Source organism: Podarcis pityusensis, assembly GCF_964106645.2.
Source record: "Podarcis pityusensis genome assembly, chromosome: W".
Lineage (NCBI taxonomy): Eukaryota > Metazoa > Chordata > Lepidosauria > Squamata > Lacertidae > Podarcis > Podarcis pityusensis.
The window spans coordinates 21,368,858-21,394,455 of record NC_138045.1 but is presented as its reverse complement, the minus strand read 5'-3'; the positions used below and the strand labels follow the sequence as shown (position 1 = coordinate 21,394,455).

At 45.2% G+C, this 25,598-nt stretch overlaps 1 protein-coding gene across 1 annotated transcript in view; it reads right to left on the bottom strand.

Annotated features, from left to right (window-relative positions):
• Positions 1-25,598, bottom strand: part of LOC308467638 (nuclear pore complex protein Nup214-like) — a 254,499-nt gene that overhangs the window by 44,296 nt on the left and 184,605 nt on the right. The window contains exons 27-30 of the mRNA XM_080989369.1: positions 18,032-18,137; positions 9,216-9,277; positions 4,224-5,981; positions 1,841-1,911 (exon numbers count right to left, since the gene is read on the bottom strand). Of these exons, the coding sequence (XP_080845495.1) occupies positions 1,841-1,911; positions 4,224-5,981; positions 9,216-9,277; positions 18,032-18,137 (1,997 nt within the window). The remainder of the gene's footprint in view (positions 1-1,840; positions 1,912-4,223; positions 5,982-9,215; positions 9,278-18,031; positions 18,138-25,598) is intronic.

Sequence of the window (25,598 nt, the reverse complement as noted above, 5' to 3'; positions counted from 1 at the left end):
ACCTGGTTCAATGCCCATGGGATTACTGTGCTTGATTGGCCAGCAAACTTGCCTGACCTGAACCCCATAGAGAATCTATGGGGCATTGCCAAGAGAAAGACGAGAGACATGAGACCTAGCAATGCAGAACAGCTGAAGGCTGCTATTGAAGCATCCTGGTCTTCCATAACACCTCAGCAGTGCCACAGGCTGATAGCATCCATGCCACACCGCACTGAGGCAGTAATTGATGCAAAAGGGGCCCAAACCAAGTACTGAGTACATATGCATGCTTCTACTTCTCAGAGGTCCAGTATTGCTCTATTTGCAGTCCTTGTTTTGCTGATTTCATTTAATATTCTAATTTTCTGAGATTGTTAATTTGAGGTTTTCATCAGCTGTACGCCATAATATCACAATCATAACAAATAAAGGCTTGACATATCTCGCTTTGCATGTCATGAGTCTGTCTCATATATTAGTTTCACCTTTGAAGTTGAATTACTGAAATAAATGAACTTTTCCACGATATTCTAATTTTCCGAGTTTCACCTGTACACTTTTGGGTTTGCCGTGTTCGCAACCCCAAAATCCGCAACATGAAGCGAACGCAACTAGAGGTATGACTGTACTTATATACTGCTTTTACATACAAAAAAATTGGCGAAATGTATATAGCATGATTTTCAAACGTTATTCGTTAAAGTGGACTACAATTAAAGGAAAAGAAAGTCGCAATTGTTATTTTTTAAATCACAACAGCAACAGAAGAAGATAAAACACACATACACACATGCACATAAAAACATCCCTGAAAAGTTTTGACAGCTTATTTAAAAGGGTCATTCTCTAGGACTGACTGTTCTGAAGCTGGAAACAGATTCCAGGGTTTAGGTACCACCACCAAAGAGTTACTGGTACTGCTTGGTATTATCTGCTAACCTGACCGATGAATTGGATGGGACAGCCATGAGTGTAGAAAGCAAGTATTAAGTAGACAATGTGTTCAACTTCATCTGTACCTCTGGGGAATTGCGGTGGGCTATAGACATCTGAATACTCACAAGCTGCAAAGGACAACATATTTCCTCCCGTCTTCTAGGCTCTTCCTCCCCCTACTCTGCTAAGCACACAGGAGTCATCTTTTCTAGGGGAAAGACTCTGAATCCTGTGAGATTAGCAAAGGGGGGGGGGTTAGGGAGGCGGGAAAGGAGCCAGCCAATGAGTTCCTGCAAGATGGGAGGTTGGATTTTGGGGAACAGATTTAAGATGATAAGAAAAGACTGCTGGATCAGGCCAGCGGCCCTTCTGGTGCAGCATCCTGTTCTCACAGTGGCCACCCAGTTGCCCCAATGGGAAACCCACAAGCAGAACCTAAGCAAACGGAGCAACTCTCTTCTTCCTGGGGTTTCCAAAAACTGGTGTTCAGCAACATCACTGCTTCAAACAGTGAAGGCAGAGCACAGGCATTTTTTCATGGTCAGGTGAGCTAGGATATAAAAGCTCATGTGGTCTTTAAGGTATCCTCGACTCATATTGCTCTGCACTGTATGAAGCACTTCCTTGCATGTCCCTGAATCGACCACAATGCAAATCTACGGCAGGATGAACCAAGGTAGTGCCCTCCAGAATGTTGTTGGATTCCAGCTTCCAGCAGCCCCGGCCAGGATGGCCAGTGGTCAGGGATGATGGGAGGCAGGAGATGAGCAGCATCCAGAGGGCAACACATCAGCTACTCCTGATCTACGGTCTTGGAATATATAAACCCCTAAGGGGGATTCCCCTGCTCTTCCCACCAGAACCAAGCACAGGGGGTTTTTTGCCCATGAAGAAGTGTGACGATAAGTTTAGGAAAGATTACCTGGCCAAAGAGGTTCCCGCTGGTGTTGGTCGCTTGCCTGAACATAGGGCCTGGGCTGCTTGAGCCAAATGCTGGACATGGGAGAAAAAGAAAGAAAAGAGGGCAGGGAGAAAGAGTCAGCATTTAGACACAAGACAAATGAGGACTGCTGGACTAGAACCAAAGATATGAGTTTGAGGGGAGGAGTCAGTCTGGATGATGCCAGGAGTCCTTTCCAAGTATTGGGATCCTGTGTCTGGGGCAGAATGCATGAGAGCAAGCTTGCCAAGCCAGTCCCTTTGTCCAGGCTAGGGGTTGCCAAAGTGGGAAGCTGTTATCACTGGATCAAGTTCATCAATTTTGTTGAATTAATTAACCTAAATATATTTGTCTTTTGAATAACTCTGCCATTGATTAACACAGTGTTTTGAATTCCACTGTGTTGTCAATGCCCTTGGTGAATCATGCAAATTCTGAATAATGCTTTTTATAGGGTAGGGAGCACTGGGGATGAGTTTATGGAACCAAGGGGGAAGTGGCCTGAAAGACTTTGGGAACCACTGGACTGTGCTAGCTGAGGCTGATGGGAGCTGTAGTCCAAACAGCCAGGTTAGCTGGGAGATACAATCCAAAGTGTCTAGAGGAGAACAGGTCAGTGAAGGAGACCACAGAATATAGACTTGCGTGTGCAGAATGAGGAGGCCTTGCTAGAAATGCCACTGCCATGTCAAGTTTGTAGGAGGTGCATTGATGTGTTTATGGAACCAAGTGGCAGGCTATGGAACCTCCCCTCTTACGAGTTGAGTGTGGCCCCTCCTTGTATAATTTTTCACAAAAATGTACTTCTTTGCCCAGGTCTTTTGAGAGGAAGTGGGGAGGAGAGAGGAGGACTGTGCCATAGCTCAGTGGGGTTGAGCACCTGCTTTGCATGCAGAAGGCCCCAGGTTCAATCCCCAGTCATATCTCTGGGAAGGGCTGGGAAAGACTCCCTTGCTACCAGTATATGGTAGCTTCCTACATTTAGTGATGTCATCTGGACGCCCCCTATTGCGGTGCTCTTGCTGGCCTTGATTGCTATGCAAAATGGTTTTAATTGTGGGTTTAGTGATAAGCACAGCATGGCCTCAACATGTTACATTAAGCCAGGATAGGCAACGTGGTGCCCTCTGTACATGGATGAGCTTCAACTCCAATCACCTCGCCTTTTCTCCCAAAAAAGCAAAAATACTGAGCAATGCTGAGGTTCTAAAATCTTGAAGGAATTAAAAAAGCCTGGATTTCCATTAAATACATCTCAAAATGGCAGCAACTGCTAAATGAGTCCCAGCCAAGGACTCAGATTTCCTTTGTGCAAGAAGGATCTGGAGCTGTGTTAATCACCTGTTCCCGTGAAAAGATAATGAAATGTTTGTATTAAAAAGAATTCCCCCGCTCACTTCAAAATGCACACCCTGCCATCAAAGCTAAGGCACTTTCCTGTAATTAAGGCCCCTTTCCTGTAGGCAGGGCTCACTTATGCCTTTTAAAGATATTTTGTCCCAGTAATTAGCAGGGTGGGAGGGGGGTGTTCTTTCTTAAATGTGCATCTTGTATATTGAAACCTACTTAGTTTTCCACCTTTGGGCACTGTGATCCATGGGGAGAGCTCCCTCCGCCCCATCCCCCTGCTGTGCTTCTGGGGAGTGGAATGTCTTGATGGATCATGCCCTGGGCTTCCCCCATCACCTTTCCTGTACATTACAGGGGCCTCCAGGCAGCAACTGCATTTCCAATTCTTTCAGTGAGAAAACTAAAAATGTCCCGGATCATTGATATTTCTTCTGAAAACTTGAGGTTTTTCAAGTCACCTTTAAATTTTTGTGGGATACCATTTAAGGTGCCACAGGACACCTCATGGGAACACAGGAAGAACACCAGAAGCTGTCTTATTTGGAGTCAGATCACCGGTCTTTCAAGCTCAGTATTGTCTACACTGACTGGCAGTGGCTCTCCGGGATTTCAGGCAGGGAGTCTTTCTCAGGCAGGGAGTCTTTCTCAGCCAGCCCTGGAGATGCTGCTAGAGAATGAACCTGGGACCTTTTGCATGCAAAGCAGATGTTTCACCAATGAGTCATGGACCTTTCCCTTAAAAAATAAAGCAAGAATCTAGTCCGCATGGATCTGAATGAAGGGCTGAATTGAACAGAACCATAGGATGCTGTCTTATAACTGAGCCAGGGCACTGGGTTCAACCAGCTCAGTATTGTCCACACTGAGTCTCATCGACTCTCCTGACCCAACATGGAGATTGTAGGTACTGAAGCTGAGACCTTCTGCATGCAAGGCAGTCCCTCTGCCACTGAGCTACGGCTCTTTCCTCTCCCGCTTAACCCATTACCCTTGGTCCCTGCACATGCCTTCTTACCTGAAGCTTGACAGAAACTGAATCCAGCCAAGGATGTTGGGGTGGCGGCGGCGACCGCGCCCCCCAAAATGGATGCCCCCTGCCTGAAGATGGAACTCTGCCCCAAAGCCAGGGTGCTGCTTTGGCCAAAGAGGCTGGTGCCTGCAGTGGCCGCAGGCTGTCCAAAAGTGAAGGAGCTGGTGGTGCTTGTGCTGGATGGTGCCCCGAAGACGCTCCCACTGCTGGATGCAGGGGTAGTGGAAGAAGCCATCTGCCCAAATGCAGGAGCAGCCCCAAAGGCTGCCTGGTTGAAGGTGAACCCACTTGATGTGCTGGCTGGCTGGCCGAAGGTGGGGGCTTGGCCAAAGGCTGGCTGAGCAAAGCCTGTGGAGGTGGTGGCACCACCAAATGCTGATATACTGAACCCGGGAGTTGCTGCCTGTGTGGTGATGGTGGAGGTGGATGGTGGCGGGGTGGCAGGGGGTTGGTTAAATGGAGAAGGCGGCGCTGCAGAGAGCTGGCCAAAGATGGGTGGCATGGAAGGGGTCACTAAAGCCTCAATTGCAGGTTGGCTGAAGGCTGAGCCAGAAGAGCAGGTGGCGAAGGGCGGTGCAAACACAGAAGGGGGCGAGACATTGACTGTGAATGCAGAGGTGCCAGTGGCCGGGGCCTGAATGGATGCACTTGGGCTACAGGAAGCTGGAAGCACTCTGGTCACTTCGGCAGGCTGAGAGGCCATGCTTGCTGAAGGCAAGGTTGCTGGGGTGTGCTGGTCCAGAGATGTTGCCACAGAAACCACCTCAGCCTTTGAATCAGTAGGAGAGGTGGCGGGAATGGCTTCTTTGGCAGGTGCTACTGTTCCCGCTGCTGCCACAGCAAGACTGATTGCATCCACCTCTTCCAACGAAGGTGTGGCCAGAGCAGTAGGATCTCGAGGAGGTTCTGGAGTATGGACCTGGGGCTGGGGCAGCAGCTGCATTGCTCCAAGCTTGCTGGCATCACTCTGAGGCAGCTTCGCAGGGCCTGGGGAGGTTCTGGCATCTTCCTCTCCTTTACCCGTTGGTGTGGTGGCCACAGCAGTTGGAGCTGAACTCAACAGACTTCCGAATGACAGAGTAGCGGTTGCTGCTGGTGCAGAAGAGGGTGTTGCCGTTGCGGCATTTGCTGACTGAACCCCAAGTGTGAAAGTTGACTTGGCACCCCCTGCAGGCACTCCGAGGCCAAGGAGAGAAGGAGATCCTGTGTTGACCAATTGGACATTGCTGAAGATGGTGCTAGCAGACGTTGATGTTAAGCTGGTTGTTATCACAGAGGCAGCCGCCTCTGTTGGTTTGCTGACCTGCAAAGAGCTTCCAAGAGTAAACCCAGAAGGTATTGTGCTCGCTTTTGCTGGCTGTCCACCTGTGGCATTAACAGGTGGAGGTTTGGTAGTGGCAGCCTTGGAATTCTCATTGGCTTGACCGATTCTCAACCCAGAGAAGCTCCCAAGGGTCTCCCCAGCAGCGGTGCCCTGGAAGAGGTGATCTCCTTGTTTCAATGGAAGCCCTTCCAGTTTCCCAGAGGTTGAGAAAGGGACGGAGGCCACAGGGGCTGAGGTCACCTGGCTGTTTGCCAGGCTTGGATCTCCTGAGCCACTGCTTGTCATGGGGACTCCCAGAAGACTGGATGCTTTTGCGGACCCAAAAGTGAAGGAGCTCTCCAGAGGGGTTCCAAATTTAACGTTCCCGCCAAAGGGAAAGGCATCAGGCTGGCTTAGCTGTTTTGGAGGAGAAGGTATTGCTGCCAAGGCACAAGAGAAAGACACAAAGCAAACAAATTTCAGAGGTAAGGTTCACTGATCACTACCACCCAGCTCCAAAGCAGCATAAACCCTGGAATTCCTATTTTTTTTTTAAAAAAAATAATGATATTTATTAAGAATTTTAAAATTACAGAAAAAACAAAAAATAAAAAGAAAGAGAAAAAACAAAGGAAAAACAAACCACAATCAAACAATACAAATTGATAAAAATCAAAATCAAAAAATAACGACAAAACACGTAACAGAGCACAATCAAAAAGTAAAAATAAGCCACAAAAGTTTAAAAAACAAATCCAATATTCTCAAATCCTTAACTGTCATTGCCTTCTTTCATTGACCTCCTCACTCCTCCCTTTTTTTGTATCCTAGTTATTAATTGTCACAGCAAATCCTTTCCATATTTCATAATATTCTGTCATTATATTACCTTAATCTATTTTAATCTTATCTTACTATAAAAGACCTTAAAACTTAAAACTTAGATCTTATTTATACCAATTTCTCCTAACCATAATATTCTTACATAATTCTTTAAACATTTTTACTAAAGCCAAATAATTTCATTCCAACATTTTTCTAACGTTCATCAATTTTATAAAACAATCCTAATAAAAAAATAATTTTTTTCCCTTCCAATCTTCATCCAGCATCTCTTCCTCCTGGTCCCGGGTTTTGTCAGTCCTTTCTATCCCATCAATCTAGCGCATTAACCTGGTAATCTTATGTCCTAGGCCCTTAAGTCCCTTCCATGTCCCATCCACAGTTCTTCTTCATATTTATACCTGTACTTTACTTTGTCTCCTGCTCCTTTCACTCGTGGGAACTCCAACTTAACAGTGTTTCTGACCCTTCTCGACAAATCAGCCCCTTTTCCATAGTCCACACTAAACTCCATGTGGTATTTAAAAACATGTTTCAAAGTCCCTCCAGAATTAAGAGCCCCCACAACCCCAAACATCTCACGGCCCATTGCCAGACTTGAAAAGTCCAAACATCCCTGCATAGGGGGGGTCTATCCAACCCCCCATTTCCAAACCAAACCAAACTTTATCTTTCCAAATCTGGCTTTTTCCAAGTTCATTTGTCAAATCCAAGAACTCATGTTCCTGCTGGGCCACAGCTCCCTCCATCTCTGGCGCCCAAGGTTCAGCAGCATCCTCTTCCCTCATCTGTTCTGTCAGAGCACACTCCTGATTTGATTCCTGGGTGGGCTCTATATAGTTTCCCACTACCTGTCCAAAATTTCTGATTGCAACAGTCATCAAGTCCGTCTTCTCATGTAGCTGTTCCAGTAGGGCACTTGTTTTACAGAAAGCACGCAGCAGAGCTTCTGAGTACATTGTTCTGCAAGGTCAGAAGTCTATTCCCACGATCGTAATCTATTGCAGCTGCAAGCTCCCCGGTTCAGAATTGGTAACAGTTTCACAGGCTCCCTCTAGGGGAAGAGCTTCTATTTGTTCTTTTCTTTTAAAGGCAGATCTAACAACAAAGTTTCCTTTTTCAGATATTTTGTCAATATTTGTTCCTTTAAAATGTGAAGGGGAACAATGGAATCACTATGTTTCTCTTCTTTTAACTATCTGTCAAAGACATTTGTCTCTAGTCAATGAGCTTCCCAAAGAACGTCAGTCCTGACACCCCGCTCCAGGATCAAGACGGTGGAAAGTTACTTTGCGTTACACTCTCTTCTGCAGGTTTAAACAGTCCGGAAAAAATCCCCCGTCTTCTCCTGCTTCCGAAGGGGGTTCAACAATTTTAAATGATGAAAGTTAATCCTTTACAGGCGATTTTCTGAACTCTAGTTTGCCATGTCTTTGCTTTAATCTATCTACAAGAAACGGAAGGCTGGCTTCCTGTTTAGACCTTCCCGTTTCAGTGCCAAATTGAGGTAAATTTCTTAGTCCAATTTTCCTTTCTACTCGCAAATCATTATTTGAAGTCCAATTGTCCGAAATTTAAGTACTCACGGGTAATTGTTTTAAAAGCCAAATTGTCCCAGGAAAAAGGCAGCGCTCTCTGGCAACGGCTGTGCAGCTTCGCTCCACGGAAGAAGCAGTTGACTCTCAGCACCGCGCCACTTCCCCCTCTTCACTCCGGAGCCCGTTAGTGGGTTCCTTTGCGGGTTGGGGGGCGCTAAAGGTGCCCGCCGAGTCCCATGGTCACAGGCTTCATCCGCCTGTGGTTTTTGAAAGGGTCCCCGCTTCGCCGTAGCGGGAAAGACCCGTTTCCCGTGGAGCTGGTCCCTCCAGATCAGAGGGAGTCCGCCATTGCCGATGGCGCCACCCCGGAAGTCTTGGCCTGGAATTCATATCTCAGAGGTAGATCATCTGTTTTGCCTGCAGAAGGTCCCAGGTTCAATCCCAATCAGCATCACCAGGCAGGGCTGGGAGAAACTCTGCCTCAATCTCTGGAGAGTCACTGCCAGTCAGTGCAGACAATACCATGCTAGGTGGACCCTAACAGCTCAACTCAATCAAAGGTAGCTTCCTATGTCTCTCTGCTTAGTTTGTTGAGTTGTGTGTTGTTTGGTTTAACCTCCAAAACCTTTTCTCCTTCCTCTTCCAGACCATCAGTTCCACAGTCTGTTACATAAACCACCCACCAACTTCTGGCAAACTGCAGCTATAGATCAAGTCAACCAGGTATTCCCAATCTCTTGAAACATTTGCTTCTGTTTACTCCTTTCCTGAAGACAGGAGTGCCTGGCGTGCTCTGGTCCATGGGGTCACAAAGAGTCGGACACGACTAAACGACTAAACTACATTCCTTTTCTACTGCATATATCCAGGGAGGTTTATGTTTAGTGGCAGAGCTTAGTGGTAGAGCATATTCTTTACATGCAGAAGAGCCTAGGTTCAACATCCAGCATACCCAGTTAAGAAAAAGGCCATCAGGCAGCAGACTACAGGAAAGGGCCCTGAAGAGCTTCTTCTTCTCAAGAATTAACAAGACTGGATTAAATGAGGAATGATGGAAGCTTTGGCCCTCCAGATGCTGTTGAGCTTTATCATCCCTGACTGCTATGGACATGCTTGCTGGGCCTGATGGGATTTGTGGTTCAGCAACATCTGGAGGGCTAAAGGTTCCTTATCCCTGGATTAGAGAGGGAAGGAGATGTGGCTGTACCAGCAGGACTAGAGAAGTTGTTTTTTTCCAGCCTGAGGGCCATGTTCTCTTCAAAATGCACACCCCATTTTAAAACAAAAACTCACCTTCTACTGGAGGGACAGATGTTGCAAGATTGGAGAGGATTGCATCAAGGTTAACTTCAGGACTAGAAGACAAAACAAAAACATTAATGTACAATATTTGGCCTTTTCGAAAAGGGAATCAGAAGGTTTGCGGGGGGCGGGGAGGGAAGAAGGTACACGTGTATACACTACATATTTGTTTCAGTTAAACATCATGGCTCTCACTAATGGGAAGTATAGTTTGGTAGGATGCCAAGAGTTCGCTACCTACCTGCACTATGCATTGTCTATTAACACTGTGTTGCTTTTTTTTTTTTTTGTGGCTCTATATGCCACCCAAGTATGCATCAGTGAGTGGCCAAACAGATCTAGTCATCATAATAATTTCTTAAAAAGAGAATCCTGTTTAACAGCTGTGCCACCGGCCTCCGGGTTGGTGCCTCCGGCAATGGCGGAATTCCTCTGATCGGGAGGAATTTGCCCTGTGGGAATTTGGGTCTGTACCGCCACGGCGAAGGCGGAGACCCGTAAAAATCCCAGACGGGAGAAGCCTGTGAACGTAGGATTCAGCGGGCACCTTTTGCGCCTTCCCTACTCGTGGGGAAACCCGGTTTCAGGGATCCGGAGCGATGTGGGGTGAGTGGCGCAGTGCTTTGAATCGTCTGCTTCTTCTACGGAGCGAAGCCGCATAGCTGTTGTCGGAGAGCACTGACTTTTTCCTGCGGACAATTTGACTCTAAAGTAATTACCCGTGAGTAGAGCTGAATTGGGAAGAATTGGATTTTATAAACGTTTAATCTGGCATCGAAACGGGGAGGTTCAATACAGGAAGTCCGCCTCCCTCTTTTGTAGATTAACTGAAGCAAGGAGACTGCAAGCTAAAGTCTTGGAAAGCCTTTTGTAAAGGACTAAATTTCCATCGGTAAAGAACTAAATCCCCCCTTTTTGGAGGCAGGAGAAGAGGGGGGGAAGTGGTGGACTGAATATGCCTGTAGGAGAGAGTTAAGAGAGTTAAAATACCGCCGCTCTGACCCTGGAAACGGGCTGCTAGCAGGATTGATGTTTTTTGGAATGTCCATTGACAGCGTTTAGAACGTTCATTGACAGGTAGCTAATCAAGAGAATACATTGTTTCTACTGTCTCTGGTTGTTTTTAAAAAAGGAGGAAAGTAACTGAAAATTGAAACTAACTTTGGATTATTGAAACTGTGTTTAAAAGAGGACATACTGACCGATACAAATACAACCTGTTTTCCCCTAGTGGAAGCTTTTGAAATTGGTTACTTTATAGGAGCTGGGCTAGGGGAATTTCCAGCTGCAAGATAAAAAAGTGTGAGACTTTGGAATTGACCTTGAATCTCTTAAGTGTTATGGCAAACGGAAAGGAAAAAACAGACGGGATGTTGACAGAGGAGGCCTTAGTGGCTGCATTATTGAAAATAAGCGATTCGCTGGAACAACTCCACAAGAAAACAGATGCGATAAATGTGAAATTGGATGTTGCAAATATTGAAATTGATTTAATTGTAGAAAGTTCAAATAACTTGGGACAAAAGGTGAATACCAATTCATTTTTTTTTTAAAGCAATTTATTAGGTTTTACAATAAAAATAAACATAATAAGCAATATAACATTAATCTTAACATATTTTCACATTTTCTTTGGACTTCCTCACATCTCCCGCTCCCACTTTCATCGTTGTAACGTTTTGTCAGCAATTTATCATCTTATTTAAATTCTTATATCCCTTCTATATTTCATAATCTTATAATTCTCAGAAGGAGCTAAGTTTCACAGTCTTACTTATTTTCTTAAAAACTTCTAAATTTAGTGGTGCTCAGTTATTTTGATCTAGCATCTTATTTAGCATTCACTCAAATTACAATACTTTTGTAAATAGTTCTTAAATTTCTTCCAGTCCTCCTCAATCCTCTCTTCTCCCAGGTCACGGATTCTGCCGGTCATTTCAGCCAGTTCCATGTAGTCTATCAGTTGTATCTGCCATTCTTCCAGTGTGGGTAGATCTTGAGTTTTCCAATGTTTTGCGAGAAGTATCCTTGCTGCTGTTGTTGCATACATAAAAAATGTCTGGTCCTTCTTTGCCACCCCTTGGCCGACAATACCCAAAAGGAAAGCCTCTGGTTTCTTAGTGAAGGTATATTTAAATACCTTTTTCAGTTCATTATAAATCATTTCCCAGAACGCCTTCACTTTAGGGCAAGTCCACCAGAGGTGGAAGAACGTTCCCTCACACTCTTTGCATTTCCAACACTTATTATCAGACAGGTGGTAAATTTTGGCAAGTTTGACTGGGGTCATATACCATCTATAAATCATTTTCATTACATTTTCTTTCAGAGCGTTACATGCAGTAAATTTCAATCCATTACTCCACAACCTCTCCCAGTCCTCAAAAAAAGGTGAATACCAATTCAGAAACCACCCAGAAACTGACACAGGAATCTACTCTGATACGGCAAACTGCAGATGAAGTCAGGGAAAAAACCCTTGCTGCTGAATCTAAAGTAATACAACTGGAGAGGAGAGTCCCATCCATACAAAGACAACTTGATGAACATAAGCTGACATTTGTTATGATTGAACTTAAAGAAGAACGGATGAATTTGAGGACCAGAGCCCGATCTGAATTGGAAAAGGAAAGCTTGACAGAGTTTCAGGAGGCGACAGGACTAACATTGGTTGAGAAAGAGAGGTATTTGGGGGTTAGTATGACCGCCAAAAATTTGAATCTGCTTAAGGATAACTGTGAAGGATGTTGGATTGAAGAGATGGGGGACTTGGAAATATGGACAAATCAGAAGTTGTCACTGTTGGGCCGAGTTATTGTGGTGGGGATGAGGGCTGCTGTGTTGCTGGGGATGTTGCTTTTGTTTCAAACATTGCAAGCTTTGGATGGGATGGAGGGTCTCAGGGGGTGGCAGAGGGATGCTCCTAGAGTTGTTTGGCAGGGCAGGAAGCCTCGAGTAAAACTTAAGATATTGATGGATGCCAAAGAAGGAGGTGGACCTGCCCTGCCAGACCTTTAAACTTCGTTGTGAACCATCTGCTTTTTGCTGGTTGAGAGAATGGTTGCTTTTTGAAAACACTGAAGTGTTGGACAATGGCAGATGAAGTTGATGAACTATATGGAATTGGCGGAAATGACTGGCAAGATCCGAGACCAGGGTGAAGAGTCGGTGGAAGAAGATTGGAAAAAGTTTAAAGACTATTTATAGAAATATTGTAAATAATAATAATAATAATAATAATTTATTATTTATACCCCGCCCATCTGGCTGGGTTTCCCCAGCCACTCTGGGCGGCTTCCAAAAGAATATTAAAATACTATGATACATCAAACATTAAAAGCTTCCCTAAACAGGGCTGCCTTCAGATGTCTTCTAAAAGTCTGGTAGTTGTTGTTCTCTTTGACATCTGGTGGGAGGGCGTTCCACAGGGAGGGCGCCACTACTGAGAAGGCCCTCTGCCTGGTTCCCTGTAACTTGGCTTCTCGCAGTGAGGGAACCGCCAGAAGGCCCTCGGTGCTGGACCTCAGTGTCCGGGTAGAACGATGGAGGTGGAGACGCTCCTTCAGGTATACTGGACCGAGGCCGTTTAGGGCTTTAAAGGTCAGCACCAACACTTTGAATTGTGCTCGGAAACGTACTGGGAGCCAATGTAGGTCTTTCAAGACCGGTGTTATATGGTCTCGGCGGCTGTTCCCAGTCACCAGTCTGGCTGCTGCATTCTGGATTAGTTGTAGTTTCCGGGTCACCTTCAAAGGTAGCCCCACGTAGAGCGCATTGCAGTAGTCCAAGCGGGAGATAACCAGAGCATGCACCACTCTGGCGAGGCAGTCCGCGGGCAGATAGGGTCTCAACCTACGTACCAGATGGAGCTGGTACACAGCTGCCCTGGACACGGATTTAACCTGTGCCTCCATGGACAGCTGTGAGTCCAAAATGACTCCCAGGCTGCGCACCTGGTCCTTCAGGGGCACGGTTACCCCATTCAGGACCAGGGAATCCCCCACACCTGCCCGCCTCCTGTCCCCCAGAAACAGTACTTCTGTCTTGTCAGGATTCAACCTCAATCTGTTTGCCGCCATCCATCCTCCAACCGCCTCCAGACACTCACACAGGACCTTCACCGCCTTCACTGGTTCTGATTTAAAGGAGAGGTAGAGCTGGGTGTCATCTGCATACTGATGAACACCCAGTCCAAATTAAGGAACGTTAGAAAAATGTTGGAATGAAATTACATAGCTTTAGGAGAAATTTCATAAGGAATTAAGTATAAATAGATTAATAGAAAATTAAAGGAAAAGTATGGCAAGAATGTGTTAAGATAATTATAAAACAGAAAACAGAGTAAGATGGAAAGGAATTACTGAAACAAATAATAGAAGTGGAATACAAAAAGGGAGGTGTGAGGAGGTTGCTGGAAATAAGTGAATGAAATATAAGATATTGAAAATGTTTGAGGTGTTTTTAAATTGTTTTTGTTTGTTTTTGTTTGTTTTGTTAGTCTATGTAGCGTTTTTGTATTGTATTTGTATTGTTTTTTCTCTTTTCTCTTTTTTCTTTTTCTTTTTTGTTTGTTTGTAGTGTTGTGTTGGAAATGATGAAAAGGTAATAAATATCTTTAAAAAAATAAAATAAATAACAGCTGTGCCACCTTTCTCTCCATTTATTTTCAGGTTTTCATTACACAGGCTTTTCCCTAAAAGCAATGAGATAATGAGCTATTCTACCTGAACTGCATGACAAGATGAAAGTGTTCGCTGAACGACCCCTCCATATATAAATTAAACATGTGCATGGTTACTTAATTTGCACAACACATGCACAGTGCAGAATTTCAGCTTCTCCTAATTCACACATTGGGGAGCCTGGGTTCCTAATCCCCCGTGACCCCTTCCCATCTGAATCAGGCATGGGAGAGGATTTTTGCTGAACTATAATTCTGATCATCCCTGGCTATTGGCCATGCTGGCTGCAAAGGCTGGTGGGAATTGTAGTTCAGCAACCACAACCCTGATCTAAATGGTTGTTCCCCAGGTCTGATTATAATGTGATGGAATGAGAACTGCCTACCCCATGGCGACCTTCTCCATGTGACTGCTTATGCAACTGAAGCCTCCAGATGGCAAAAGGACGGTTTAGTCACCTCCATGAGTACAGATTACAGGCTTTCCCTCCCAAGCCATAAAAGCTACATTATGGCTAACTGTGCCACTGCATCTTTTCCAGCTTCCATGCTCTCATTCAGCCCCTCCATGCGTGCATTTCAGTTTCTGTGCCTGGATCTGCATGAAGGCTTTTGATTTTATATTTTATTTTACATATCCAGTGCTGCAGGTTGCAGGGGAGGCTAGCCTGGGCAAATGAGGCACTGCCCTACTGACTTCAGTCAGCCCCCACCTGTGTTCTGTTATTGTTGTTTATTGTTTGTAAGCCACTTTGGGATTCATCTGAATGGAAAGCGACATAGAAATACAATAAATCAAATCAATTCAAATCAGTGTTGCCCATTGCAGAACTCAGCTAGGAGGACTTAGCCGGCTCTGCCTGTCATTGGCTCTGCTGCCGCCTACTGTTGGGGGCTCCTGACCTCCCAAACCCACCAGTCTCAATGCACACCAGTGGCTACTGGCAGGTTGACCAATACACTGTGAGACATGCAATTTCTGTCCTAGCAAAAGGACTATCGTTAGGGCTAGTGCCAATATGGAGAAATCGGCTTACAAATATGGCCAAGAATTCTGGTGGTGGCTGGTAATGAGATAGCATTTCATGTGTTTGTGGGGTGTTTTTTTTTGTTTTTTTGTTTTTGTTCTTCTGAACCCTTGTCAACAAGAGCCAAGGGCAGCCAAACCAAGATAAGAAGGCAGGTTGTTGTACCCTCCCCTACAACAGTTCACTTGAGCTTCATCTCCACCTCCCACCTAGTGCACATAGGCTGCAAACCTGGCCATGCCTATTCAGAAGTACTGGATTTCATTGGGCTTATTCCCAGGTTGGGTGAAGGCTCCGGTCTTGCACCCTATATTTGCTCCATGGAGCTCAAGGTGACAGCCATGACTCTCCTGTTTTAATCTCACAACAATCCTGCAAGGTAGTACTGAAGGTTATTCCCCAGGTCCTCAATCTAATAGTCCAGGCATGTCCAACAGGTAGATCATGATCTACCGGTAGACCTGAACCACCCCAAAAGGGGGTAGATCACTGCCAGTTTTTAACTCTGTGAGTAGATCGCAGTCTCTTGGGCATTGGCCACCCCTGTAATAGTCTAATGCAGCCTTTTACCAACCAGGTGCTCTCCAGCTGTTTTGGACCACGACTCCTACCAGCACGGTGCTGATGGGAGCTCTAATCCCAAACAGCTAGAGGACACCAGGTTGGCCATGGCTGCTCTACCCAAGCTTCGAACTAAGAGGCCAGGGTGGCCTTCATCGCTCAGCCTAACAAACCTCTCAGGAATATATATATATATATATATATATATATATATATATGTATATATATGATATTTATTGAGAATTTTAAAGTTACAAAGAAAAAAGAAGGAAAAAACAAGAAAAGGAGAAAAAGAAAGAAAAAAGTAGATAAAAGTAACAATTAAACAATACAAATCAATAAAAACCAAAATCAAAAAGAAAAAACAAAACACACAATGCATCACAATCAAAAAGCAAAAATAAACAAAAAATTTAAAAACAAATCCAATATTCCCAAATCCTTAACTTTCATTAACTTATTTCATCGACCTCCTCACACCTCCCTTTTCTGTATTCTAGTTGTTAATTATCTCAGCAAATCCTTTCCATCTTTCACAATATTCTGTCATTAAATTACCTTAATCTATTTTAACCTTATCTTACTATAAAAAACCCTAAAACTTAAAACTTAAATCTTATTTATACCGAATTCTTTTAACCATAACATATTCTTACATAATTCTTTTTAACATTTCTGCTAAAGCCAAATAATTTCATTCCAACATTTTTCTAATACTCATTAATTTTACAATACTTTTCTAAATAAATTTTTAAAACTTTCTTCCAATCTTCATCCATCGTCTCTTCTTCCTGGTCTCGGGTTTTGTCAGTCCTTTCTATCCCATCCATCTAGTCCATCAACCTGGTGACCTTATATCTGAGGCTCTTAAGTCTTTTCCATGTCCCTTTCGCAGGTCTTCTTCATGTTTATACCTGTACTTTACTTTGTCTTCTGCTCCTTTCACTCGGGGAGACTCCAGCTTGACAATATTTTTGTGCCTTCTCGACAAGTCAGCCTCTTTTCCATAGTCAACACTGAAATCCATGTGGTATTTAAAGGCATGTTTCAAGGTCCCTCCAAAGTTCGGGGCCCCCACAACTCCGAGCTCCCCCCGGCCTAAAGCCAGACTTGAAAGGTCAAAACATCCCTGCATAGGGGGGTCCATCCAGCCCCCCATCTCCAAACCAAACAGAACTCCATCTCTCCAAAACTGACTTTTTCCAGGTTCATTCGTCAAATCCAACAACTCATGTTCCTGCTGGGCCACAGCTCCCTCCATCTCTGCCACCCGAGGTCCAGCAACAACCTCCTCCCTCATCTCATCTGTCAAAGCACATTCCTGGATTAATTCCTGAGTGGGTTCTATATAGGTACCCACTGCCTGTCCAAAATTTCCAATTGCAACAGTCATCAAATCCATCTTCTCATGTAACTGTTCCAATAAAGCACTTGTCTTGCAAAAGGCAAGCACCAGAGCCTCTGAGCACATTCTTGTTCAAGGTCGAAGTCTGGTCCCACGATCTTTAATCTTTACAGCTGCAAAGCTCCCCAGTTCGACTTTAATAACAGTTTCACAAGCTCCCTCTATGGGAAACAATTTCTATTTGTATCCATCTTTTTTTTTTTTTTTTTTTTAAAAGCAGATCTAGCAACAAAGTTTTCCTTATTCGGATATTTTGTCAATATTTTGTTCCTTTTAAATGCGAAAGGGAACAATGGAATCAATGTTTCTCTTCTTTTAACTATCTGTCAAAAATGTTTGTCCATAGTCAATGAACTTCTCCAAAACGTCTGTCTTGACACCCCGCTCCCAGGTTCAAGACGGTGGAAAATTACCTTTCTTTACTCTCTCTTCTGCAGGTTTAAACAGTCTAAAAAAGGTTCCCCCCTCTTCTCCTGCTTCCAAGGGGGGTTCAGTAATTTTAAATGATGAAAATTCAGTCCTTTACAAACGACTTTCTAAACTCTAGCTTGCCGTGTCTTTGCTTCAATCTATCTACAAAAGCGGAAGGCGGACTTCCTGTTTAGACCTTCCCGCTTTCGGTGCCTAATTAAGAAATTTCATAGTCCAATTTTCCGTTCTACTCACGGGCAGTTGTTTAAAATCCAATTGTCCACAGGAAAAAGTCAGCGCTCTCCAGCAACAGCAATGCGGCTTCACTCCGTGAAAGAAGCAGTCGATTCAAAGCACCACACCACTCACCCCACGTCGCTCCGGATCCCCAAAACAGGGTTTCCCCGCGAGTAGGGGGGGCGCAAAGGTACCAGCCGAATCCCACGTCCACAGGCTTCTCCCGCCTGTGGTTTTTGATGGGTCTCCGCCTCGCCGTGGCGGTTCAGACCCTGTTTTCCACGGAGCGGATTCCTCCCGATCGGAGGAAATCCGCCATTGCCAGAGGCGCCAACCCAGAAGTCTTCCAAACCTCTCAGGAATATAACCACCGCATTACACTGGCGCTCTGAAAAGTGATCATGTGTCTTGCTGTTGCTATATAAAACACCAGTGCTACCAAGGGACATTAAAGAAACAAAAACAGAAAGACGTCCATACATACACAGAGGTGGTAAATGTGAACGCTTTGTTGATCTGGGCAGCTGTTGATGGAGTGAGCGCAGCAGGAGCAGTAGTCACGGATGCTGATGTCTTCTGAGGGCCTTGCCCTGGGATTGTAAATACAGCACAGAGTTATACATACACCATAGACAGAAGAGAAGGGGAGGGGGAGAGAAATTCCACTCAGCTTTCCCAGGACAAGTCTTTTTGAGTTACTATGTTTTATACCCCACCTTTCATCCAAGTATTTAAAGATGAAACAGGGACATTCCGCATGCAAAGCAGATGCTCTGCCACTGAGTTACGGGCTCTTCCTGGGACTTGCTGTGTTACCTCCCAAGACAGATTGGGCCATAAGAAGCCCTCTCCCTTTCCTGAAGACAAGTGATGATAGAGGAGCTAGTAACACTCAAGCCTAAGACAACAAATTCTGGGCAGAGAGCTCTGAAAACTGGCACTGAGTGGGTGGAGGCAGAGGGAGAGATTATATGACTGAGCTCCAATAAGCAGATCAAGCAGCTTTCCATAAATGTATCAGCTTAGCAAGCCTTTGCACCACTCCGACTCCATCCCCACTAGAAATATGAACACGTATTCAATTGTGAGAGACAATACTTTAGAGAAGTTATAAAGGGGGCGAATGCATGAATGGCGTGAAGTGTGTGTAAGTGTGCGAGAAGGGGGGGAAGGGAGAGGGAGAAGGAATGAATCAATGAATGAATCAATAAATAAATAGTATATGAGAAACAGAATGAATGAATGCTGGTGTGGTGAGAGAAAGGATGGTGTGGCTCTGCCCCAAATTTGGCTATGGTCCTGCCCTTCTCTCCTGCCCCCCCCCCCCTGCATGCAGCCCTTTAAGGATTACCCCACAAAAAAAATGTATCCCTTGCAGGGAGGAAGGTTCATAGAGTAGAAGGCTACCAGTGACACCAGTCACAAAACCTATGCTCTACCCTCTATTGTCAGAGTCAGCATGCTTGTGAATACCAGGTTGGCCACTGTAGGGAAAGGACACTGGACTAGATGCCCCACCCCCACCATTTGGCCTGATCCAGCAACCTGGCTGATATGTTCCCAACTCCCAAGTTCACATAAACAGTAACCGGCCTTCAGAACTGAAAAACATGGTTTGACCAATTCTGGGTTGCTAGCAGTGTTTGGCCCCTTCAGAGAAAATGCCTGAAACCCCACACACCCTAGAATCACAGCAACCCCCTTTTTCAGGGCTGTTTGCAGGTTCCTTCCTTGCATGACAAAAAAGTATTGCCAATGCTGGTAATAAAAATGATTTCCGTTTGAGTGGTTACCTAACCAAAGCAAGAATCAGTATGGATTGTGTACTGTATGCACTGAAAGGAGGGGTGATGAACAAGGAGGCTGACGGCCACTACCGCCCAAGAGGTAATAGCACTGTGTATTTTTTTATTTATTTAACTGCATACAAAAGCTATCAAGGGACCTTGGGCAAACATCTCTCGAAATTGTCACCATAACAACAAATGTTCAAAATGCAGCAAGAGTGGGTTCTGCAAACTCTTGCATTGGCTAAGAGACTTACACTGCAAGGGTGGACAGATGAACAGTTTATCACTCAGCGGCTCAAGGATCTCACTGCCATGAACATATGCTTACACTTACTCAATTTTGTTTAGATACCTGTTTTGGGACTGCTTATATTGATGTGTACATTTATACAGCAAGATTTTTCTGTTAAAATTCCAAAGAAAGGGTTGTGTCCAGTGCTAATGCTGGTGAGAGAAGACCCACTGAAATTAAGGGGCATGATTAACTTGGGTCCAGTAGTTTTAGTGTGCCTACTCTTGTGCTGGAAACAATGAAAATATTTTTTAAAAAAACAATAACCATAATTATTTTAAAAGGCAAGGAAAGTGCTGTAGGAGTCAATACCCAACATTTCCAACTTGTTCATGATTTAAATCTGTCCTATTTGTTAAAATAAAAATGTCATTTCTGGTGGGGGATGAGGGGGATGAGGTCTGTTGCTTTCACGTTCCACTTGTGAGCCTCACAGAAGCACCTGACTGAGCTCCACTGGAGAAAGAAGGCTGGATGAAATTGGATCCAGAATTAAAAAAAAAAAAAAAAATATCTTCACCCTGTGGTTGCCAGCATTTCAGGTTTTAAGTGTTATTACCTATTTATGTAGCCAAAAAGTCACAATCCCTGCACAGCAGACTTGAATGCCCAGAACTGTACACAGGATTCCTGTTGGTGGTTGCACCACTGATTTGTACAATGACATTACGACACTGTCAGTTTCATCCCTAATCCTGTTCCTAAAGATCCTGGAACCAGCCCTTTCAATGGCTACTACACCCTGGTGGCTGACGTCTTCATTGAGCTTATGCCACTAGAGCCCCAAGTTCTTGCTCCTAGTCAGTAATTGCCACTTCAGATCTCGTTAGCTGGCAGTACCAAATATTAGTCCTACTCAAAGTGGACCCATTGAAAATGAAAAAATCCTTCCAGTAGCACCTTTAAGACCAACTAAGTTAGTTCTTGGTATGAGCTTTCGTGTGCAAGCACACTTCTTCAGATACATTGAAAATGATGGGACATGACTGACTTGGGTACATTGATTTCAGAATGTCTACCCTGAGTAGAACTTAGCTGGATACTGTATCTACCTGGCTCAATTTCACTACAGTGGTACCTTGTGTTACATATGGTTCAGGTTACAGACTCTGCCAACCCAGAAATATTACCTCGAGTTACGAACTTTGCTTCAGGATAAGAACAGAAATTGTGCAGCGGCGGTGCAGCAGCAGCAGGAGGCCCCATTAGCTAAAGTGGTGCTTCAGGTTAAGAACAGTTTCAGGTTAAGAACAGACCTCCAGAATGAATTAAGTACATAACCTGAGGTACCACTGTATTTGTTGACACTGGGATACTTTTACCCCATGGTACATCATAATGCCTTGAGCAGGCCAAGTCCCTCTTCTTTCCCCCTCTGTCTGTAATTTTCTGCCCCCACAACAATACTCAGGGTAGACATTCTGGAATCAAGCTTCTACATTTCTGCTTAACTAAGGAGTCCTGCAAGTGTGTTGAAATTACGATTAGTTTTGGGGAAATGCCATTTCTGAACAGATAAGCACTCTGTGTTAACACTATTAGGACAGGACCTGCAATGAACCACTGGTGGGTGGAACACTTCCATTCCTTCTGCCAGCCAGCCAGTTGGTACCCTTCCCCAGGTTACTCCATTCCATTCTAACCCCCCCCCCCACATTTTTTCTGTTTTTCTCCTAAGGCACTCAGCATTGGCCACTGTGCATGCTCAGTCCATATTGGGCTATTTTTGGCTCAACTGATGGTAGGTTTTCTTGTACTTCTGTAAGCTATAGAGGGCCACCCCCCCAGGTTGCTGTTTGTTGGTGGCTCTACTTTGGCTACAGTCTCATGATCTCTCAACAATCAAGTTTACTATTAAAAGGAGAGATGGTGGATCCTCTGGTGCTTTCTGCTTCTCGCTCTGGGTTGTATCCAAGCTTTACCTGTCAGAGTAGACCCACTGAAATTAATGGATCCAAATTTGTTGTTGTTGTTGATGTTAGGATATTTCTGTTCCACCTTAAAAGGGAGCAGGATGTTTGTGTCACAGCCTGCGTATTTCCTGTTCACAGGATGTTTCTGTTGTGTCTATGCTTTCGTTTCTCTCTCTGTGCCAGAGACACTGAAGCAGGCAGTCATGTTTTCTTTGTTCTGATCAACGCTGAATAAACTTGTAAATAATGCTCTCCTGTGTGCATCTTTCGCTGTGCATTATCTGCTGATAGAGCGTGCATCAGCTCTGGAATGTGGCAGGCTATTTCTGGAGCTCGTGTCGCTAATTGCTGATACTGCGTGTCTACGGGAGATCGATGGACGTCCGGAGGCGGCTTGGGGGCCATGATGGACTTTGTCTCCCTGGCAGTATCCCAACAACAGCTTTCGGGCCCAGATTCACGACACTTACAGGAGAGTAAGACTGTGACAGATTGCTGAGGTATGTGTGGAAAAGTCAAGGCTTTTTGTTGCCGCGGCAAAGTCTCTTTGAACTCTGGCAGACTAATTGGTCTGGGAGTTGAGCCAAGCAGGCCTCAAGATTTATGAGCTGCCGAGATAAGAAGTCTCTGAAGTGAAAAAGACTCACGGCTCAAGTAAAGAGCTGGAATGGAGTTTTTCCAAGCTTCTGAAGCTGCTGAGTGCCCAAAGTTAAATCGGCACAATTATGAGACCTGGGCAAAATGGTGTGAAAGTTTGCTACGACAGTTTGGAGTGTGGCATACTGTGTGTGAAGCCCCTCCAGTTCCTCTGACAGATAGATGGAGGGCCCAAGATTCAAAGGCCATAGACGTAATAGTCTTGTCCGTCTCTCTGGAGGAAATTAAAACGCTAGCTGGCAACACGACTGCATGTCAGATGTGGAATGCTTTGAAAGTAGCCCATCTGCCAATCATCCCAGCCCAGAGTTTGACTGCGTCAGAGGTCCTGGCTGTTTCCCAGAATGCGAGTGAATGCAGGGATGCTGAGGGCACCGGTTGCAAGCTGCAGGGGGAGCTGACTGTGATGTCATCCCAGGCAGCATTCCAGCCTCCAGGGGGAGCCAAGGAGTCGGCAGCTGAGAGCTCTGTTTCTCGTGAGAACCAAGGTCATTGCCTTTGCAGAGGCCGGAAGGCCAGAAGTAAACAGAGACCGATACCTGCAGATGGCCCGAAGCAGAAGGGGGGTGAAAAGCCCAAGCCAGGGAAAAACAAGGCTTTGTTTGCTGGCACAGCTTCACCAAAGGCTAAAGGCAAGTTTGATGGCCAGGAGCAGGGGGGCAAGCAGCAAAAGCCCACGCCGGTGGAAAACAAGGTTTTGCTTGCAGAAAAGCTGCTCCAAAGGCCAAGGCCAGATTTATTGTAGATTCTGGATGCACCCGCCATTTGGCAAAAGACCGGCATCTCTTTATCTCCTTCAAACCTCAAGATGGTGAGATCCACCTGGCTGACGAAAAGACGTTGCGAATCGCAGAAGAAGGGACCGTGAGACTGGCAAGTCTGCACACAACCATCAAAGGTGTACTTTATGTTCCAGGTGCTGCAGACAATTTGCTCAGTGTCCCACAGCTGACTGGGCGTGGCTTTGAGATTTCCTTCAAGAGGAGCGTCTCTGTCATCAGGAAAGGCAAAGAGGACATTTTGCATGCAAAGTTTATAGATGGCTTGTTCTGTATAACTTATGATGACAATGGTGCTGTTGTGTCTAATGTTGATTCTTGTTGTGTTGCACAAACTAACAAAATTCTTCATGCAGGATGCATTCATGAAGCACACAGAAGATTTTGTCACATGTCTTGGCAGGCGCTGGCCAAGATGCCAGGACTGGTTCAGGGTTTGAACAATAAACCCTGTAAGTTTCACATGAAATGTGTATCTTGTGCAGAAAACAAGGTGAAGGTTGCTCCAAAAGGCAAGGAGTCTAGCAGGCAGGCTTCCAAACCCTACCAGCTAGTCCACGCAGACCTGGTTGGTCCACTTGCGCCCTCTTTGGGTGGAGCAAGGTACTTCATGGTTCTGATTGATTCTTTTTCCAGGTACATTCATGTGTTTATGCTCGAGCAGAAATCGCAAGCGTTTCCTAAGTTCAAGGCATTCTGTGCTTGGTTGGAGAATGTTCACAGTAAACGTATCGGCTGCCTCTTTACTGATCGGGGCGGGGAGTTCACTTCTCAGCAGTTTGAAGCTTTCCTGACTGAGAAGGGAATCCAGCATGACTTGTCAACGCCTAGATCGCCATGGATGAATGGACTTGCGGAGCGAGCAAATCAAACGTTGCTTCAAGGCCTAAAAACCTTGTTGCATGATGCCAATCTCCCTGATAAGTAATGGGGGGAGGCTCTGTCGACTTTTGTTTACACTTATAATCGCAGACTGTCATCACCTATTGGTTGTACCCCCTATGAGAAGATGTTTGGTAAGAAACCTTGCGTCAAGCACATGAGAATCTTTGGTTCTGACATGTGGGTACACACCCCACAGAGCAGCAAGCTTGGGAAGGGTGGGGCACATGGTTTGTTCATGGGGTACGAAAAAGGTGCATACAGGGTATGGATGACTGACTCTAAGTCCATTAAGTTCACAAAGAGTGTTGAGTACAATCCTAAGTGGGGGGGAAATGTGGGAATTTTCCAGAGTTACCCAGAGGAGGATGAAGGTGATGTGAAAAAAGCAGATAATGTTGAGGAAGCTGAAGAAGCTGATGATGATGATGATCAGAGTTCGGATTCCAGTTCAGTGGGCGGCGCTGCTGCTGATGTCAGCGACAGTGATGACACAGCAGACTACAAGAGCGCAAAGGCCTCAGTCAGACCATCTGATGCGTCTGACAATGATCTGGAAGAACCACCGTTCACCACTGGTCACTTTTCTCCTAAGAAGGAGGAGATGAGTCCAGAAGACTTGCGTCTAGTACGCAGATCTGAAAGGGTGACCAAAGGCAGACCTCCAAAGAGATTTGCTGATGAGTTTGCTAAGACAGCAACTGCTGTTCTTAGTAGCTCAGATAAGGTATGGGAACCTTCAAGCTTCAAAGAGGTTCAGGAGTTAACCTCTAAAGATGCTGAGCCTTGGCTTAATGCCATGAAGGCTGAAGTTGATTCCTTGAATAGGAACCAAACTTGGCAGTTGGTACCGGTAGTCCCAGGAATGAGACTGGTTGGCAGCAAATGGGTCTTCAAGGCCAAGACAGACCAGAATGGCAAGGTTGTCAGACACAAAGCCAGATTGGTTGCCAGAGGTTTTTCACAGGTACCAGGACAGGATTACCACGAGACCTACTCACCCACCGTCAAGTATGAGAGCATTCGGCTGATGCTCAAGATTGCTGCAGAGGAGAAACTGCATGTTTCCCATCATGACATTAATACAGCTTTTTTGTACGGGGTTTTGAGGGAGGAGCTGTATATGCTTCCACCTGACAGGATGCAGATACAGAAGGGAATGGTCTGTAAACTGCAGAAATCCTTATATGGTCTCAAGCAGAGTGCCAGGTGTTGGAACACAAAACTCACTGAGACATTGCTTTCTCTAGGTTTTCACCAGGGCAAGGCTGATCCGTGTGTGTTTGTCAAGGAGGAGGGGCAAAACAAACTGTATTGTTTATGTTTTGTTGATGATCTTCTAATGTTTTGGAAGAATCAGGCTTTGTACCAAAGCACCCTAGCTCAGCTGAAGGAGCACTTTGACATGAAGGATCTTGGTGAGGTATCCAACTATCTTTCTCTGCAGGTGGAGAGGGACCAAGCAGGTAATTTTCTGGTACACCAAACACAGAAAATTGCTGATGTATTAACCAGGTTGAATTTGGTTGATGCAAACCCAGCAGACACACCGATGGTGACAGGTTACCAGGTAGATAGTACTGCTGAAGCGTTTTCTGACACTACGCTGTACAGATGCATTCTAGGCAAGTTGAATTTCATTGCTAGATGCTCAAGACCTGACATAGCTGTAAGCTGTAACCTGCTTAGCAGACATGCCAACAATCCTACTGTTCAGGATTGGAAAGCTCTGAAGCGC